The sequence below is a fragment of the Mixophyes fleayi genome, chromosome 7, assembly GCF_038048845.1.
Source record: "Mixophyes fleayi isolate aMixFle1 chromosome 7, aMixFle1.hap1, whole genome shotgun sequence".
Classification (NCBI taxonomy): Eukaryota; Metazoa; Chordata; class Amphibia; order Anura; family Limnodynastidae; genus Mixophyes; species Mixophyes fleayi.
Window position 1 is genome coordinate 133,501,645 of NC_134408.1, and position 19,007 is coordinate 133,520,651.

At 39.0% G+C, this 19,007-nt stretch overlaps 1 protein-coding gene across 9 annotated transcripts in view; it reads right to left on the reverse strand.

Annotated features, from left to right (window-relative positions):
* PKP4 (plakophilin 4) overlaps positions 1 to 19,007 on the reverse strand; it is a 115,797-nt gene that overhangs the window by 49,602 nt on the left and 47,188 nt on the right. For 6 of the 9 annotated variants that reach the window (XM_075180830.1, XM_075180829.1, XM_075180826.1 and 3 more), the window contains 4 exons: positions 13,509 to 13,543; positions 6,477 to 6,608; positions 6,204 to 6,391; positions 4,447 to 5,023 (listed from right to left, as the gene is read on the reverse strand). In XM_075180830.1, the coding sequence (XP_075036931.1) occupies positions 4,447 to 5,023; positions 6,204 to 6,391; positions 6,477 to 6,608; positions 13,509 to 13,543 (932 nt within the window). The remainder of the gene's footprint in view (positions 1 to 4,446; positions 5,024 to 6,203; positions 6,392 to 6,476; positions 6,609 to 13,508; positions 13,544 to 19,007) is intronic. The other 3 variants (XM_075180835.1, XM_075180827.1, XM_075180828.1) reach the window with 2 other exon arrangements.

The following is a 19,007-nucleotide window of genomic DNA, read 5'->3' on the forward strand; positions in this document are numbered from 1 at the left end:
CTTCTCTAAGACCCCCATCATTACATGAAGCACACAGCCCTCCATATCTGAAGACAACTTCTGCAGCATACCCGGCAGTAGGACTCAATATGTACAGTCCCATTTAGTAGAGGATAAAAAAACTGCTCTATTCATTAAGTCAGGAAAGATATATAATCATCCTACTATGTAAACTGTAACAGCTGCCTGCAAATAAAGTGTAAGATCCGGCTGGGTCCCTACAGGGATGAAATGTTTAACACAGGGAAAAAGTATAACAACAAACAAGAAAAAAAACAAAAAACACACACATAGAAAACCCAAAAACAACCTTTCAAGAATAAGATATTAAGGCTCAAATCCGGCTACTGGAGAAATCACAATTACACCAACAGATTTTATCATCCAAATTAGGAAATTTAAAACAGTCTGTGCTCAATGATGGGGATTCTCGGAACGGCCTGAGCATAGTCAGTAAAGTTGCTGACTAATATTATTGTGATAAATCCGCTCTCAGTGTGATTAATGACTACAGAGAACATTAGTCATGCAGAAGCGCTCGTGGATGATGACATGCAAGGAAACAGTCACGTATCTTTGTAGGATCACATAACATTTTAAACCCTGGAACTTCATTCACTCTCAATGAAAAACTCATTAAGTTTAATAAGTTAAACTATTGGAGAAAAAAAAAAGTTAACTATTAGACATTTAAAAGGGGAAGTTCAGTTACAGGGAATTCTGTTGCCTTAGACAGACATAACAATACCGTGTCTAGCACATGCAACAAATACCAGGCACAATTAAATGAAAGAATACAGCAACCAGTGCAAATGGATCCACAATCCTGACTGGTCTATGTCGTACCATCCAGAGTTATGGATACATTAGTACTGCATTCATTCAAAGTTTTCCAGGCTGCCAAGCCCTGGAGAACTGGCCAGAGGTAGGTCTGAGTATAACACAGGAACTGTGGGGCCTCATAGTTATGCCAGTTGTTTCTTCTATACTTTAGTGTACCTTTAAATATAACCCTTTTTCACCCAGAATACACTGCATTATTTCCTCCACACAATTGTACCCCATTTATTTTGCTCAATATTCATATCAATTACATGAATAGTTAAAGCAAAATCCATCTCATTAACTCATTATAGTCAACATAATTATATAACGAAACTTATCGACTTTATAATCATCACTTCTGCAATTAGAAATTCACAAAACAACAAAACGTGTTTGTATAAACTTCATTTAGTGTAGAGGCAGTACAGGAAACAATCTGCCAGCACCAGTTTGATAGGACCCCAACACAACTACTTTGCTGTGCCGACAACGTTCAGATGCTCAGATTGGTAACTTGTTGGTCTAGCACCAGCCCCTTCGGATGTGGCAGCAAGCTCTATGGTTATCATTCCAGTCTAGTCCATCTCCTACCAACTGTGATGCTTCATCTCCTGCACGTCTGAGTGTAATCTGAAGAATGACGACAGTAGGTGCTCAGATCCTAGTCACACACCTACAACTAGGGACAGCCACTAAGCCCTGAGCTGGAGTGGAGATGAGGCAGCTCCATATAAATAATGATATTATAATCAAGAGAACATCTCTACCTTGCAACAGACAAGGATCTAATCTACATTCAGCTGGATAAATAAGACATGACATTAGCAGCGCAACTCTGAGGTTACGACAATTCCACGACTAGTATAGTTGATTATGGGTTTTTAAAAGCAAATCAAATACAAATAATGAAATATTCACAACCAGAGATTAAGTGTTTCTATACCACGACCTGCTTTATCATTGTGTATTACACTGTTCTAACCAACTAATTTCCCACTGTTATCAGTTATATTAGACTTTAAAAAGTTCCCTGAAATGTATTTCTAAATAGTTACTGACAGGAAGTCTACTTTGCATAGGAGAAAAATATTCCCCTGTGGTCCAACTTTTAAGTCACTTATGTTAAAACTCTTCATCAAACTTGTCCATATATATTTGTGAACGTTGTTACAAGCTCTCTTATATAAGATTTACAAGGGGAAAGCGTTACCTATAATAGCCAGTCTGGCCACGTATGTATATGTAAACTGTTGCTATCCCCCCCAATGCCTCATTATTGAAGAACATCCTGGTATTTCTGAAGGCCACGTCTGTCTCTTAAATCGAAAACTGGACTGGCGGCACTACTCTTCCAATATTAATTTTGATTACTTACACTACAAGGAATAACAAACCTTTAACTGCAAATGTCCCCTTAGATTTGTGTCTTCTCTGCAAAAACACCAGACTGCAACTTTGAGACAGCGTGGTCATGAAACCCATTAAATGGCATCTAATACTACTAATTTACAGGAAGAGATGCATTATTCAGTAAATTTTTAATTCAGTAAAAATATAAATATACAGGATTGCACAATTATAAATAGGCAACAAATGAAAGCTCCCAGACGACATATGGTGAATATTAAGCATAGGCCAAAAGGAAATTTTAGTAGTGCACAAGTTATCAGAAGTCTTTAATTCCTTATTAAGTTCATCAGTTGCAACATTCCACTGTAAAACAAACACTTGCTTAAGCAGTATTCTTATTACTTGCTAATAAAATCCAAATATTGGTAATAAGCAAAACCCCCCCAAAAAAAGGTTAGTAGAGTCAGGGTGTGCTAGGTCTGATGACAGACTGCTTTACTGGAGAACATCAGCCCATACACGTCTAAACCTGGCTTGCCCCAAATGATTTCGGATACATCTCGATCAGATTTTATTTTGGACAATGGTAGGGACTATGGGCCCACATACTAAGCAATCTGGCCACTTAAGACTAAGAAGCCGCAACTGGCCGTTAGAATGGTGAAATTAGAAACAAGGGGAGGGAGAAAAATTGGGAAATGATGGGAGTGCAAATGTTAGGATAAAAGGGGGAACATGATTATTTGGAGTGGAAGAGAAATGTGTTGAGTGGTTTTTGGTAAAGGGGTGTGAAGAGACTGGGAGGTAAATGTATCAACTGCGGGTTTGAAAAAGTGTAGATGTTACCTAAAGCAACCAATCAGATTCTAGCTGTCATTTTGTAGAATGTACTAAATAAATAACTAGAATCTGATTGGTTGATATAGGCAACATCTCCACTTTTTCAAACCCGCAGCTTAGTAAATTTACCCCTAGGAAGTAAATGTATCAAATTGCGGTTATTTAACGGCGGTTTCCCAGCATTATTCATAAAAAGACAATTTTATTAAATAAGCGCCACCTGAAACATTTAAGCCCAGATCAAAATGAGAGCATTGAAAGGTAAAGGAGAATGGAAGACCCGGAGAAACGTGTAGGGGAAAATGAAAAAACACAAAACAACATTATAACCGGTTCACAAACACGCCTGTACCATGCATGTCCTGTATCTCCAGGCTTTGGGAGAAGTCATTACACGAAAAAGAGCATCTGATCATTAACAAGACGACTTCTGTCTGAGGCTGTTATTACCTTTTTACAAAAATAATAATTAGGAGACGACGTTCATTTATAAACACGACATTAAGGTTATATCTATCTCATCAGCTCCCACCGTAATTGTGAGCGTTTCAGTAATCTCACGGTGCGCCCCTGCAGTTTCCGTATTTAAACCCCTTTTCTTGGCTCCCTTATACTGATAATTATTTCTACAGCTGAAGACTATTCATCTAAAAGCAATTACATGAAAAAATAGCATGCGGAAATTGGGCAATTTGTTATCGATAATTGCCATTCCCACCTGGCATGATTTTTCTGATCTAGGATTCTAAGATAATCGTTTCATCTAGAAGGTACTCTACGGTTTGGAGATATTCTACATTTAGCCCACGGCAGAGAGGGAGGCCTCTCAGAATGCAGAATGACATTTTAAAAAGGAAAAGCACAGACTCCTAATCACCAAGTTTTCTTTACTGTAAGAAAGTCATTAAGCGGAGAGAAATACCAAAAGAAAAAAAAAGGAGATTATCTTTCTGCTTTATCTGCCGACATCTTTCCACTGCGCAGAGTTGTCATAATATTCTTTAATCATTAGATTGTTTGGCGGACTTTTAAAAACAGCTCTAAATTGTTACAGTACCGTATAATCATCTAAAAAGTTATTTTACAACGGGGACGTTGTTGAAAACAGGATATTTATGAAAACTGGGGCACAGGATATACATACAGCAACTATAAGACGCATAACAGTGCGTGTTTAATGTAATATATATGTGTGAACTCTACATAGCAACATTCATAAATGCGTTTACAGTGCTCTCCATCCTATTCACTATATATATATATATATATATATATATATATATATATACACACACACACACACACATATATATACATACATATACACATATACACACACACACATATACATACACACACACACATATATATATACACACACATACATATACACACACACACACACACACACACACACAGTTCTGTACTAACCTGTAAGACTGTCTGGCCGTGGTGGAACCATTCTTTCGTAGAGGTCATATGACTGATGACCATATTGGTCAACATCATGCGCATTCCTCTGTAATGTTCCCATGTGCTGTGGAACTGCAGTCATTCCAGCCCGCTTTGGAGAGGAGGAGGATCCCATAGGAGCTTGGCACGATGAGCCAACTCTATTTTGCGTATCCGATAAAGTTAGCGGGGAACCAACCCTGACAGAGGTGCCCAAGGTTTGATAAGCAGAGGTGATGCCGCCGTTCGGGTGGGTGTTTTGCCTAGACGTGATGGAACTGATCCTTCGCACACCTGTTGGGGAGTTAGACCTCCGTATGGTGTAAGGAGAAGCTGCTCTCTGAGATGGCAATGTCGTAGAAGAGTAGGTGCTTGCAGCAGGGAGCGGCTGTGAATCTGTAACAGGTGGGGAGCCATAACCACTTCCCATAGAAGTTCTCAAGGACCCTCTGGATGGAGAGACTCCAGAGCCAACCACGTAAGAAGGGGACTGTGACCTTGAGGGAACGGAACTAACACGCCGAACTGCTCGGTTGGCTGCCATAGTATTTGGTGGCTAAAATAAAAATGACATTTCACAATTAATAATTAAACTGCATAGTATACATGCAATATCAGACCATAAAGTGTTCTTATGTGCTTTCTCACACTATACAACATTGCCTCCCCAAACCACTAATAAACTTGTCTACTTTCTTTTGATTTTCAAATTTACATTAAGGGGCATATTCAATTTTCCACGGTTTCCGCTGCGGAAAAACTATTACCAGTATTACGGTAATAGTAAGCTGGATTTCAGCTCGCAGCTCCCTGAGCTGCGAGCTGAAGTCCAGCGAGAAAAGTACCGTAATACCGGTATTTACACGCACTATTACCGTAATGACGGTAATAGCACGCGGGGCGCGTTCATTTTGGCTGTAACGCCAACAATTGAATATGCCCCTAAATATCTTAATTCTTCCATTTAAATATTAGTATAAAACAATCAGTGTTGTCAGTGCTCCAAGATTGCCACATCCGGCTCCAGAGCAAAGACAGAATTTTAGCTCCAGGAAACCTTGTTCCAGAACTGCTCCACTCTGCTGCGTTAGCCGTTTCTCACAAACTACACCTTTGGAGTGATTAATAAACGTTTTCTTTTTAGATATTGTGAAAACTTAGTATATTTGTCATACTGTAAATCCACTATCCCCTGTTAGTTGGTGATAAATATTAGACTAATTTTATGTTTCATTTCAAAAAAGTTTGAACCTAGCACAAAGAGGTTCCGCAACCCTGCTCAGATTATAACTCCGCTGTACGGAGCACCTAGCTCCTGTACCCTGCTCACATTATAGCTCCGATCCAGCATGATGGCTCTGGCTTTGGAACACCGTTAAAAAGAAAGTGATCAGCTCCACCCAAGATGTAAATGTTTTGCTGCAATTAAAGGAATGCAAAACCTTTTCCAGCCTCTAGTGTGCGAAACCACTGCTGTCAACATAAATTCTTAGACAACCACAACTTACAACAACCAGGGAACTATGCAGAAAAGCAATGCAGTCTATATTAATCTAACACCAGCGAAACGTCTTGAACGACATCTTTTGGATACACCCCTATCACTTTTAACAGTAACACAACCACAACAAAACGCAGTAAAGTTCTCTGCCCTTTTAAATGGAACGTAAAAAAAAAAGGTAATAGCAAGATATAGGCCGTTGAAAATGTAAACCTACAGAAAAAAAAAAAATTACCTGGGCAAAGGTCTGACCTTCAGCCCGAGATGTCCTCACCATGTGGTTACCAGTGGGTCCCGAGAACGAGTGTTGCTGCCGGAGTTCAGCCTTCACCAAACCGTGGTTGTGGAAAGTCCCGGCTTCCTGGTATCCGCTGTCAGAGTAGGAGTTCATCTGTGTTGAGCTCCTGGAGTTGCCCAAGGATCCTGAACAGCAAAGAGATACAGATTACCTCCACAGTAAACAGCAACCTGTCTGAATGTCAGTAGTAAATAAAAGCACAGAACAGACCCTCACTTTCATGAAGAGACGTCTGCTCTGGTGAGTACATGGTTACTGGTTCGGGGTCAGATCTAATGAGGAAGTGATTGGAATGAGTAGAGTCAGGCAGTCTCGGCTTCGGGGGACCTCCGGATGATGCATCTGAAAACCAAAAATAAAACAAACAAACATGTGACATCTAAACAGTTTTGTAATCCGTGCAGAGAACAGATAAATAAAACCCCAGAGTTTCTCCACAAATCTAGATTCCAGTGACCTTTTAAACTTGCTGACACCCTTACAAATCATCACTATCAACACAAGTCACCAAAGTGTCATTCATTAATAAAAAAACAAAACAAAAACTAAAATACAAAAGCTTACACTAACTGCTGGAGTAGTATGTGCGTGTTGATCCTGGCTGACTGAAGGAGAACAGTCACATACAATTATTCAGAGCCACACTTCCCCATTGGATTTGCTTGTTCTACAAGCACTTTTGTGAGAGTAACTTTTCTATTTAAGTTCTATTTTTTCATTACTTGATCAGAGACTCTCCGATTCCTTCCTATACAGAAAGCATTCTGGAAACTTATTTCTTTAGAACAGCTATATATCATATCTGTGTTTTTTTTATTTTATTCTTTGTATTAGTCCTCTTATGTCATTAACAAAACAATTACAGAAAATGTGTAATAGTACAAAAAGATACATATAAAGTATGTAAATATGTACAAGCCAATAAAAGCTATCTGTCATTGGAAAAACCCTAATCTTCTATCATTTGCTTTTTAAAACAAGATGGCTATTTTTGTGTGTTGTCTAGTAAAATGCTAAGGTAGCTTCCCAGCTTGTACTATACTACAATAGATGTCCTATTCAACCAGCGAGGCTCTTTCACAATGGTGCAAATTGTAGTTCAACATTTTTTCCTTCCTCTAACCTATAGTCAACCATGTTGTTGTGTATTAACTCCACTCGCGTCTCATTATCAAAACTAAAAAACTTACAGTACACAGAGACCCATTTATAACTGGTTTAGTTTTTACTAGGAGCAAATTAGATTTCTGTGAGATTTTAGGCACAAACTTAGCCCAAATTAAGACCAATTTGATACATAATAAACAATCCGCAGTCAATATACACAATTGTAAAAGCATTAGCTTAAATGGATTTCAATTCTCTGCCACAATCACGCTGCAAAAATAAATTAATACGTAGTCCAAAAGTATAAAAAGCACACAAGAATACTTTGGCAGTAACCGACAGGAGACCATAATACATATTATATATATTAAATAGAAACTCTACAAAAGTAAACAAAAAACCCAAAATAAATGACTTGACTTGCTGATATCTAGTGATAGGAGGAATAATTTGCATGATTCATAATTTTAATCAAGTGCGGAGCTGCAGACACTCTAAAACATGTGTGAAGCAAAAGTATAATAAATATCACTCAGTTTCTGGATTGAACAGAGCTGAATTGTCACACAAATGATCATAAAACAGGAACAAGCAAGCTGTGAAGGCGTTGGGAAAAAAAAAAAACGATGGCAGCTCCAGCGTCTCATCAAGATCATTTCTTTAAATGAACTCATTCCACGGGATGCCAAGAACCCATTCAGATGATTTAATTTTAGGTCTGCTGCGGGAATGGCGTAAAGTACTATGCAAATACCGTAGGCTTGGTGAATGCATTATAGCTGCTGTACAGTGGTGATGTGTACAATCACCTTATGGAGAGACTGGAATGCCACTAATCCCACGCTCCAAACCGTTCAGCCTTGTTGACATGCTATAAAATCAGAAAGCACTTTGCAGCGAGGATAAATTATTTCAAAAGCAACTTGTGCAAACCGAGGGAAGCAGATAATTGTTCAGTGTCGAGAGACGAACCGAGAGGTCTGTGATATCATATTCTTCTTTATTCTAGCAGCTGACAAAACGCTGCAAATGGCAGTCTTACAGTAACAAAAAAAACAAGATGCACTGACCCCCCTGCCCCCAAAATGGTCCTCCTTGCTAGAATGTGACATACATCACATGCTTGCTCCAGACAGGCTCTCTCTAGCAGCATTTAATCCAGTCCTTGACGTGTACCCGTCCCGCACACACACTGTTTTGGGCAGAAGCCATGGTCAAAGAATGCAGCCAATTAACTAGAAATCAATGACATCTCTAAAACACATCCTGACTGATATTAAAAAGGCACTGGCTCCGTGAATGGTTAGGCTGTATTCTAATGAACATCGATACATCCTATACAGAGATCCTCGGGGGAGGTACAAAGTGTGGGGGCGGGGTATGCATAATCACACCCCACCCCCATCTACACAATGACATGAACGTCTCATCAAGACTTCTGTTTGCCCACTTTACAAGGAGGCAATGTGGTATTCCAGGTGCCTGTCCCACCCCTCGAAATTTGAGAGCCTCGTGGGCGTTCCAGGAGAGTAGGAGAGTATGATCTTACTAAACGGCTGCCTCTAGTGTTGTGCTATAAATGTTACCCTAATGATTACTTTTGGATATCAAACATGAAACAGGTATACTTGTCACATTTAGTGCATGATTTAGGGTGCTACAGGCAGGAAAAATGACAGTATTTTCTTCGTTGCTTCCACAACTTATACAGGATGCATAAAGTCAATCAACAACTGAATTAGTGGAAACTCAGTAAGTTTTTTAGGGTTAAAAGAGGACCACTGAATTTAATCGCTTATTTACACAAGGGTGACATCACGCAGGGGGGCTTTTCAAACTAGGAAGTGCTAGTGGTAATAGCGTTCTAATTGCTCCATGCCGATACACACAGAGGAATGGGGAGCACTCATCCCACCACTTGTGACAAAACAATGTTACAAATTTTCTATAACTTTTTGACTGGAAGAGTGCTAGTGTTCAAAGTGCCTGTGTGACGGCCACACTAAAAAGCACACGTTGACAACAGCTTCTTTCATTCCAAAACAATGTAGGTATTTTAGAACTTTATCAGAATTTGAGACATTTTGGATAAAGGGTTGATCATAGGAAGGTCTTTTTTTCAAGCACATCAGAATTCCTGACAGAGTTGAAGGACACTTTTCTGCATTTACAACTACTGATAGCAAAAATAAAATAGTTTGCAGTGACGGAAGCAAAGCTGGGTACTCACTACAGAAGATATCTCCAGATGTGATATCATTAATGATTCTATCAACGACTGAAGGTCCCGATCAGCATGCAGCTTCATATATAGACACTTACCCTCAGATCTGTGCTCTTCACCTGTCATAACCATCGGCTGAAATTATCGTAACTCTGTAAACTCTATGGCGATCTGCCTACAATACTGGTTGTGAGTGTGTACATACTGCAGAGTTTGCACATAATCGTTCCATCGTTTATAGAGATTTTGAGTCAGTTTATAAAATAAAACGATATGATGCTCTTTGGTACGATAAAACATGATCGTGGGAGTGTACACTAATGAGATATTGGACCTACCTGTGATTGGCACGAAAATCACGTATATAATCTATCAAGCTTTAGAGTTAAGGAGCAATGTGAATTGACCAAACAGACAATTAGGATGTAAAATACTGGTTTGAAAGAAAAAAAAAAAAAAATAATAATACAAGAGTTCACAAAATATTAGCATTTGGAGGCATTATAATATTAAAAACATTATTCTAAAAATGTAATATAAAAAATAGCTTTGCATTGCAATAAAAACACTTCGTGTTAACGTCAAAACATTGTGACTCAGCAGCAGACACTGTCTCCTCCGAGTACAGAGAGATGCAACTTCCACATCAATCAAACCACTATATAAATGGCTGGCAATGAACGTGACTGGCATGCTTAGTGGCACCAGTTACAATGTAAGACTAGATTTAAAACTTTTCAAACTGTGGGCAAACTGCAGATATAAAGCTGTATCACCAACATCCCTCAAGCTGGTGAAATAAACCATGTTTAAAAATCATGTTTTTGTGTGTCCCCAACACCTTTTTGTTCACCAAGTTATGGCAACTTGTTTGATATACTTAAAAGGCGCAAATGAGGAAGCGGTAACGATGTAACGGAATGATACACGAGGAAGTCCACATTGCAATTGCTGGTGCAGTCGGATTGGTGGTGTTTGTAGCTTGATGGACTATATGAACTGCCAAATGCTAGAAGCAATCTACACCCCTGTGGAAGTCAAGATGACGAAATGCGTTGGATCAGCTTTGACCTATCCTGGATATCCTCTATTCACCCTGTGTGGGACCCTATTTGTGGCCAAAGTTGGGATTCCACCATAGGACATAATTGCTATAGAGGATTAAAGATAAGCTGTGATCAATTGTTTTAAATATACAGGCATTTGATTGTATTAAATCTTTTTTTATTAAAGTATACTGTTTACTGGTGGTTTCCTCATCTATTTATGCTGAATAGAAGCAAATATTTAATAGGCAGATTGATATAAAGATTATATATAAAGTATTTACAAAGGATATATTACACTATTATCTTCTATATACGTGTAGCTTTATAGTTTCCATTACGGATACAGCTACACATTGATCCAAGAATTTGAAAAGGAATCCGCTTCTCCTGAAATTCACATTGTGGATAAAATAAAGTGGAATTTTTATTACCCTTTGGTATGCGGGGACTTGTTAGAATAAAACATTCACAAATATTGTATTACATTATGAGCAAAGTTACGTCTGCCAAGTGACTTCTGAAAACTATAATTCACAATGATTTTTTTTCCTGGATAACTTTTGATACATCCTAATTAACTGGATTCTAACCATTAAACCTTATGTGGACCAAAAAAAAGCATGAGGTGGGTTAACGGCCAGAGCAAGTCAGACAGGTTTACTGGGCTTTCATTTAAAAAAAACAAAAACCGGTGGGAGCTATAAGCATGGTGGATAAATTTAATTAAGGATATTTGAGAGATATATATATATATATATATATATATATATATATATATATATATATATGTAGTGTAATTGAAAGTGTGGCTTTACTTGACCATTAAACTGTTGCATGAGTAAACTTTAAAAAAAAATGCTGTACTCATCCAACATTGCCTGTAGTACACAACGCGCCGGGTTTCTGGTGCAGGTAATACACTGGATGTAGTGTCAGCAGGTCTGACACCACTGTAATGAATTTACAAATACATCTGGTGGTAATACAGGATGGTGGTATAAAGTATGGGAATAAAAGAAAGGAGCACTGCGCTAGACAAGTACAAGAATACACACATTGTGCTGCTTTGCTTAATATGATATTGACTGGTAGCACCAAGTAGACAACTTTTTTTTATGGTAAAATGGCCTCCGGGTGGCGCTGTTCTACTAATCGTGGATGTCATTTCAACTTAAACCAGCTCTGCAAGTAATGTGGCCATTCCCCGAGATTACATTTACCGACAAACAAGATCCTCTGTAATTATACATAGCTTTTAAAAAAAAACAACAAAAAACACTAGCTATAATTAAGTGTTCTATCCTTAAATGTCAACTTTTGATATCAGTACCATGAGATAATTCACAGAAAGAACAATATACATATAGCCCCCAGGAGATATTATAGCAAAAGAGAAAATGATTATTCAATAATCTGCTGGTTTTATATGGCTGTAACCCAGATTTTCCGCTCATTTCCAGAAAGTTACTTTACGTTGAGCTTCTCTCCAGTAAGTCTTTTTCAATCAAACCAGCTGTTACCATGGCAGCATCCATTAACGTGTAGAATGTAGGAGATGGTTTAACTATCCTGGGAAAGGAATTTTATGCACCCTTACAAAAAAAAAAAAGTACCATGAAAATGGGCCTAAAATCCGAATGCTGGCGTTTCAGGGTACTCTGGCTCATTACTATGTTAATTCAGGGTCTTCTCTCGTAAAGGGAAAGAATCACAATGGTAAGCAACACGGTACCATGAAATTGTCTCTTTGTATGGACTACAACTGTCCTTTTCCATAAAGGACAGGTACAGAATAAAAATATAACTGATAAAAAATAAAGAAGCGGGAATTCTCTATCAAGAAATATCAGCAAAGAAAAAGGATTATTCCATGAAATGCTATCCAGCATGGATACAAGTCCCTCGCACCATGTCTGATGTTGTACAAAGGGGTAGATTCAATTCCCTGCGTTGTTCTTTAGAGCAAAGCGGCCTGCGCACTCTTACAGCTACTACGGTAATAGCTGCGCATTATTACAGGTAATTATGGTAATTTCTCTGCTGACCTCTGCTTGCAGCAAAAAATCTGCGTTGAAATTACCATAGTAACGGTAATAGTTCTAAAGTACAACGCTGGGAGTTTAATCTACCCCAAAGAGTGTTATTTGGTGGTATACTATAAACGAAGAGCCCATTTATTTAAAAAGGGAAAAAAAAAACCCACAACAAAAACAAATCAAAATCTAATAAAAAGAGGACAAATAAAATATAATTTACTTCCCACAGCAATGTGTAGCGGAGTACAGGCAACGTCTGTGAGTGTTACTAGGGAATCTACATAGATTATAATGGGCAAGGAGATGCAAATTCACTGCTGTAGTTCCTTCAGCCACAAAACTGACACTTTTACGGCTTCTACGATACCGCCTGACCCCTAACTAGAACATTTTAGAGCATGGGTCGAGAACACAGACACCCCCTTGCATGGACGCTTATCCAAATGAACCTAGATAATCTCCCTGTGCCCCCATTCAGCTTTGGGCACTCTGCAGTTGCCCGTCTCGCACAGCCCTAGTAACAGCCCTGATTACCACCATTAGATACCACCCTTGTATTTATCAATAGACAAAGCTATGCTTAACGCTACAGCAACAAAAGCATTATTCCTTTCCAAACATAGGGAGCTTGACATACATTTGGGAACAACATGTTACAGTAATTAGCTGTTTTGTGACTTACAATTCACGCAGATTTTTATTAAAATATTGTTTACTTTGGAGCTTAAGATACAGGGAACGTTAGAGCGATTTTTATCCTCTATAAGCTAGGTCATAACATGGGAGAAAAGAACTTTCAGATATTATGGGATTAGCTTTTCCATACCTGCTGATCTCCAAGGAAATGACTTCTCAGTAGAGCTGAAACAGAAAGAAAAGAGAAGACAAAGTGAAATAATGACAAATTTAACTACCCATTGGCTTCATGTGCATTGTGGGCACCACTAACAAGACAGGGGGAGGGGGGGGGGGGGGGGGGGGGGAGTTATAAACATTAATCAAGTGCTATCTGAGAAGACAATTAAAATACTATGGTTAATAGGAAAACTATGCATATTTAATATATACACATGCATAAATATACATACACATATATACACATAGGAGTCAGTGGCACAACATCACATTGTCCATCATCTCCCAAGTCATTTTAAAAGGTCGCTACTCTGTTTTATTACAAGAGGAAAGCCTAGTCTGCAGTTCCACTTTAAGCACAAAGCTGCAGAAACGCTCTTGCAGACAAGTGTTTAAGTCCCCACATTCCGTCCACACCTCCAGCCCCCTCCACACTGAACATGTCCCCGGCTGCACAGAAATAAAAGATTCTGATCCCTCTATAAAAATTCCAGTCACCAAGTTACTTCCTCACAGAGATTAAACATTAAACCAGGACACAATAGATGTCTGTCTCTGCCAGGTTTATTGAGTGACATTTGGGTTTTCCACGTATTGGTAAATGACACCTTTGCCGCCACAATGATGTCTCTAGCGATGTCTGGGAAGGGGGAAGAGAATCATTTTCTTGGGAGATGTCAGTTGGCACTTTCAAAAGCAACTAAACTTTTTCTTAAGGAAGGGAAGCGAGGTAGAAGTGTTCTGATGTGTGGGCTGTAGACAGCTAGCAGGAGACAAATGGCTGTCAGACATACATTGTAATGAATGTGTGACCTCTATTTCCAGGAGATGCAGCGTACAAGACATGATTACGTTTGCAGTTCCTTTTATTGCTATTGGACCAACACTAACTCTGCTTTTGATTTCGCTTGGTCTTAAATAGAAGAAGAGATCAATGCATAATATTTATGTTGCAGGACTTTACCAAACTTCTATAATGGTGTTTACCATGCACTAGTGCAGGGCTGGACAACTTGTGGCTCTGCAGGTGTTGTGAAACTACAAGTCCCTGCATGTCCTGCCAGCTATAGACTGGCTTTCTACTGGAAAAGCATGCTGGGGCTTGTAGTTTCACAACACCTTGAGAGCCGCAGGTTGGCCAAGCTTGCACTAGGGAGCTACTGTTTTAGTTTCCTAATGGCCTTATGCCCTTTCCTTGACTGCAACTTGTAATTAGTCCATCCGTCTTGGGCTGTAGGAGGAATCCTGGGAGAAGCGGCTACACAGAGCAGCACTCGTGGATCCAGAGAGGGGGCAACTTAGTAGAACATTTTACTAGGTGATCGTGCAGCTTCAATATGTGATCCATTCTCAATGACGCTAGAGATTGGCTGCAGAAGTAATGCATTCACAGAGGGGTGAACACAATGGTTAAATGGTGATGCATACCAGAGGCCTAAACGGTTTTGAAAATATAAATACTTCCGTGGGTATTCCCTTCTGTCCTTTTGGGTGCTGCGCAATCTCCTGCCCCCTTTCCATTCAATTACAATGTCAGTCTCACAGACTTGACATTCCTGCCAAGCATATGACTTTACAACACGCTGATCTCTCCCGAGCTGTACTGCAAAGTACCGTGAGCGGCAGGATTGTATTATGTGCACCTCAGCTGCAGGAGTACAAGAGCATGAGGGGAAATAAGAGTATTGATTTTATTCCCGTTCTGTTCTCTTACTTACAGGGCCATGGAGGAGATGTGACCTCATTTACTGATAACCGATTGCTTCTTGCATCAATCCAAGTGACAAAATTGCTTAGCTTGGCTCTATCCAGCTAATATTTCTCATCACAGGAGACGGGAGACTATGGGTATCATTTATTAATAGTTTGTTATTGATAAAAAAATAAATAAATAACCTCTTAATAGATTTCTATAAATAATCTTGTTTACTTGACACTAATGTTGCTTCCTCCATGAACTACCTACATCCTGTCAAATTAAAAGAATACATTTCCATCATATTTTTCCCTTTACTTTGAGCATAAAAGCCGATCTCTTACAGATTTGCTTATTAATAAGTGAGATCGCTAGCAAATTCTTCCAACAAGATAAAATAAAAACACTTGCCAGTCTGCACAGAACAGTGCCCCCTGGAGGCCAATTGGAGAACTACTGTCATTACTAAGCAACAACGTTTTGACTTAAAGAACATAATTGCTATATGCACATATTTATTATACCAAAACAGCCAGACGTGTTTTTATTGTCTGCACAGCTGTAGAAAGATTGTTTTGCTTGTGTGTTAATGCACATTTTAAATCACTGTGTTAATTTATTAATAACTGTATATGAAATGTATATGCAAGACATCGTTCTATACTTTTTAACTGGATTGGCTATGGGCAAACTCAGGGGGGTGGTACTGCCTTCTCTCCTATTTGGTAGTCCTCACTGGACATGACCAGGCCCTCCCCATATCCCTTGCTACTAGACAACGATCCCAAAGCTATTGCCAAAGGCAAGGTTTTCTTTGTGAAATTACTGTATTAAAAAGGAGAAAAGAAAAAAAGGAGCCAAACAGGTCTGCACAGTGTATAACCTCTACAATGGTCAAGCCTGGGTTACAAACCAGACAGAAATCAGCAGTTCCTCCCATTTCCTTTCAGCAGGTATGGAACAAAGATTCAGATCCATAGTTCTAGATGCTGCAGTCTGATGCCATTAAGAACAAATTATTCCTTTCCCTCCTGCTGTTACGTGCAGCAACATTTTCTACATACAAACCGTTCAATGTTTTATTTATGACTTTCTTAAAGACGACCAGTAACATGCGGCGGATTATCAAAAATAATTCCAAAATAATGTGTAGTATTATTAAATAGATGATTTTGTCATCATTTCTTTGTCTAGACACACTGGACGTAGTCATTTTAGTGGGTTCAATTAATACATATGAATATACAGCCTATGTAATTCCCCATATAACCGAGGTCCCTACATTAAAACTGGTGGAAAAGGTAAAGTTGCTTTTGCACCAGTCCTCATAAATGTCTCCCACTGGATCATAATGAATGGATAGGCTGCATACTCAGTGATGTTGCTGCCTTATGGTCATGAAAATTAGTTCCGTAAACAACATGGCAGCTAAAATAAGCTAGAACAGAACATCTGTCTTGCTATTCTTCTAAACTATAGGTGGTTTACAATCAATTATCGCCATGTTTGGAACAGCCAAGAAATCATTCTACCATAGTTCATGAAAAATGATCCCCCGTGGAGCAGGTGGGGGTTTCTTCCATTGACATTATACCTTGGAAATACAAGTGAAACAACTACAGTTGTGGCAAAAATACTGGCACCATTACAGTTTTCAAATAACTCCATAAAACATGTTGAAATTAACGGTATTATTCCTCCACAATTGTTTTACTGTTAATATTACAGAACCTTTGTTTTTTTATTCTGAATTTAATACTAAATCAGATAATGAAAATACTTGGTGTTGAAACCTCAGACCTATTATTTGGCAACACGGCCTTTGGTTAAAATAAGCGCAATCAGCTGCTACCTATAGCCATGGATGAGCTTCCTGCACCTCTCTACTGGCAGTGTGGTCCATTCTTCTCCCCACTGCTGTTCTGACTTCTCTACAGATTTCTAAGAGATTTATATCTGGACTCCAGGCCGGCCACTTCAGAACAGTCCAGTGTCTTGTCTTTAACCCCAGAGACTTCACAAAGCACCCAGGAATGGTTAATGTCTTGCTTGAAGACCTATTCCCTTTCAAAGAAGAGCCTGTCTTCTGATACTGGGATCAACATTGCTCTCCAAAAAGGCAATGGTGGTAATCTCCACATTTCATGCCGCCATGCACTGGTTTCTGGCACCCAGAGCCAGATACAGAAGCACAGCCCCAAATCACAACTGGAATTCCTCCGTGTATGACTGTAGGGAAAGCTTCATTTTGCTTTCTATATACAGAGATGATGCGCTTTACCCAAAAGAACTTTAATTTGGTCTGTCCCAATTTGTCACGATTAGCACTCACCTGAGCCTGCGTGACGTGTGCGTGTGACAAAGGGTTAATCAAAAAATAATCTGGTTGGTCTAAAATGATTAAATCCTTCCCTATGTATGACACACGGAATTTGGACCCCTACGGTAACTTTTCCTCCTGAATCCAAACCAAAGCTGCAACTTGGCAAATTGATCTGCTTCTTGTGCTTTGATCCACTGAAAGCCAAACAAACAAACACATAGGTGGAAACCAATATATTTATTTTTGGATTTCAGCAATCTTTTGGAAAAAATGGTGATTAGAAAAAAAACTGCAGAGTGCCAATATAAGGTCATGTTCTTTGTGTCAAACGCTCATTTCAAAAATGTTTTAAACAATTCAGAAGTATACAGCAGAATTATAAATAGGGTAGATTTTCCCACTGAAGTGGTACCGTTCTTCACGCCAACCTAAACATTCATGGAGTGATGTCAATGGGTCAATAGAGTAGCTCATATGTATCAAAAACCAGAAGAGTCAATACTGACATTTGGTATTAACGGATTTGTTAAGCAGAAGACAAGTCCAGATGGTAACTTAGTGAAGCCATTTACTGCTCACGAAAGTTGCAAATTACGCTCCTAGCATCTGATACGAAGCCACTATGGAGTCACCCACGGGACAAAGTCAACCCAAAAGCAGATCACAGAAATAATGGATTGTGAACAGGGAAAACGCTGAACAAGTGTAACATTTGGTTTACAGCACCGGTGCCTCTCGTAAAAAAAAAAAACCAACAACTGACATCCGGGTCTCTAGGAGGCTGAGTGCCCAGCGACAGATGTTTCTTGCTCAATGTCATTTTGCCACCTCGCTTTTATTACCAAGCCAAAAGCAGCAGGGATTATAGTGAAGAGACTTTAATTAACAAATGCAATATTAATGAGGGGCCTGGCGATATGACAAGACATCGAGCTGCTGCAGTGAAACACTGGCCGAAGATTTTTAACCTGTGTTAGCATTGTGATTTCATTTAACGTGACACATTTACTTTTTTTGACAAATTAGTTTTCTGTGGAGTTGAAACCAAACTAAATATTAAACAGTTTTCCTCAGGACACACTCTAACGAAGACAGGGCATCCGTTGCCTAGGCAAAGGAGCCATTTTGTGGGCTGAACCTCCTCTGAGGCCCTTCTCGTGATTATTGGTTCAGTACACAAAATGGCTAACTCTCCTTCCTGACACATTTAAATAACAGGCTGCATCCTCATGATTATTAGTCATTCAGCCCACAAAATAGCTAACTGTACGATGTGCAGTTCATATGTAAAAGAAAATATATCTAAAATCCTTAAGTGTACAAAATTTATGGTTTCCCACATAAATCTGCCACATGTTAGGAAACCACTCAGCGTATACTGCATGTATATATACTTTCTGCTACTAACATGCAGGAGTTTCTGCTCTGGTTATAAGATTTGAAGCCCTAAA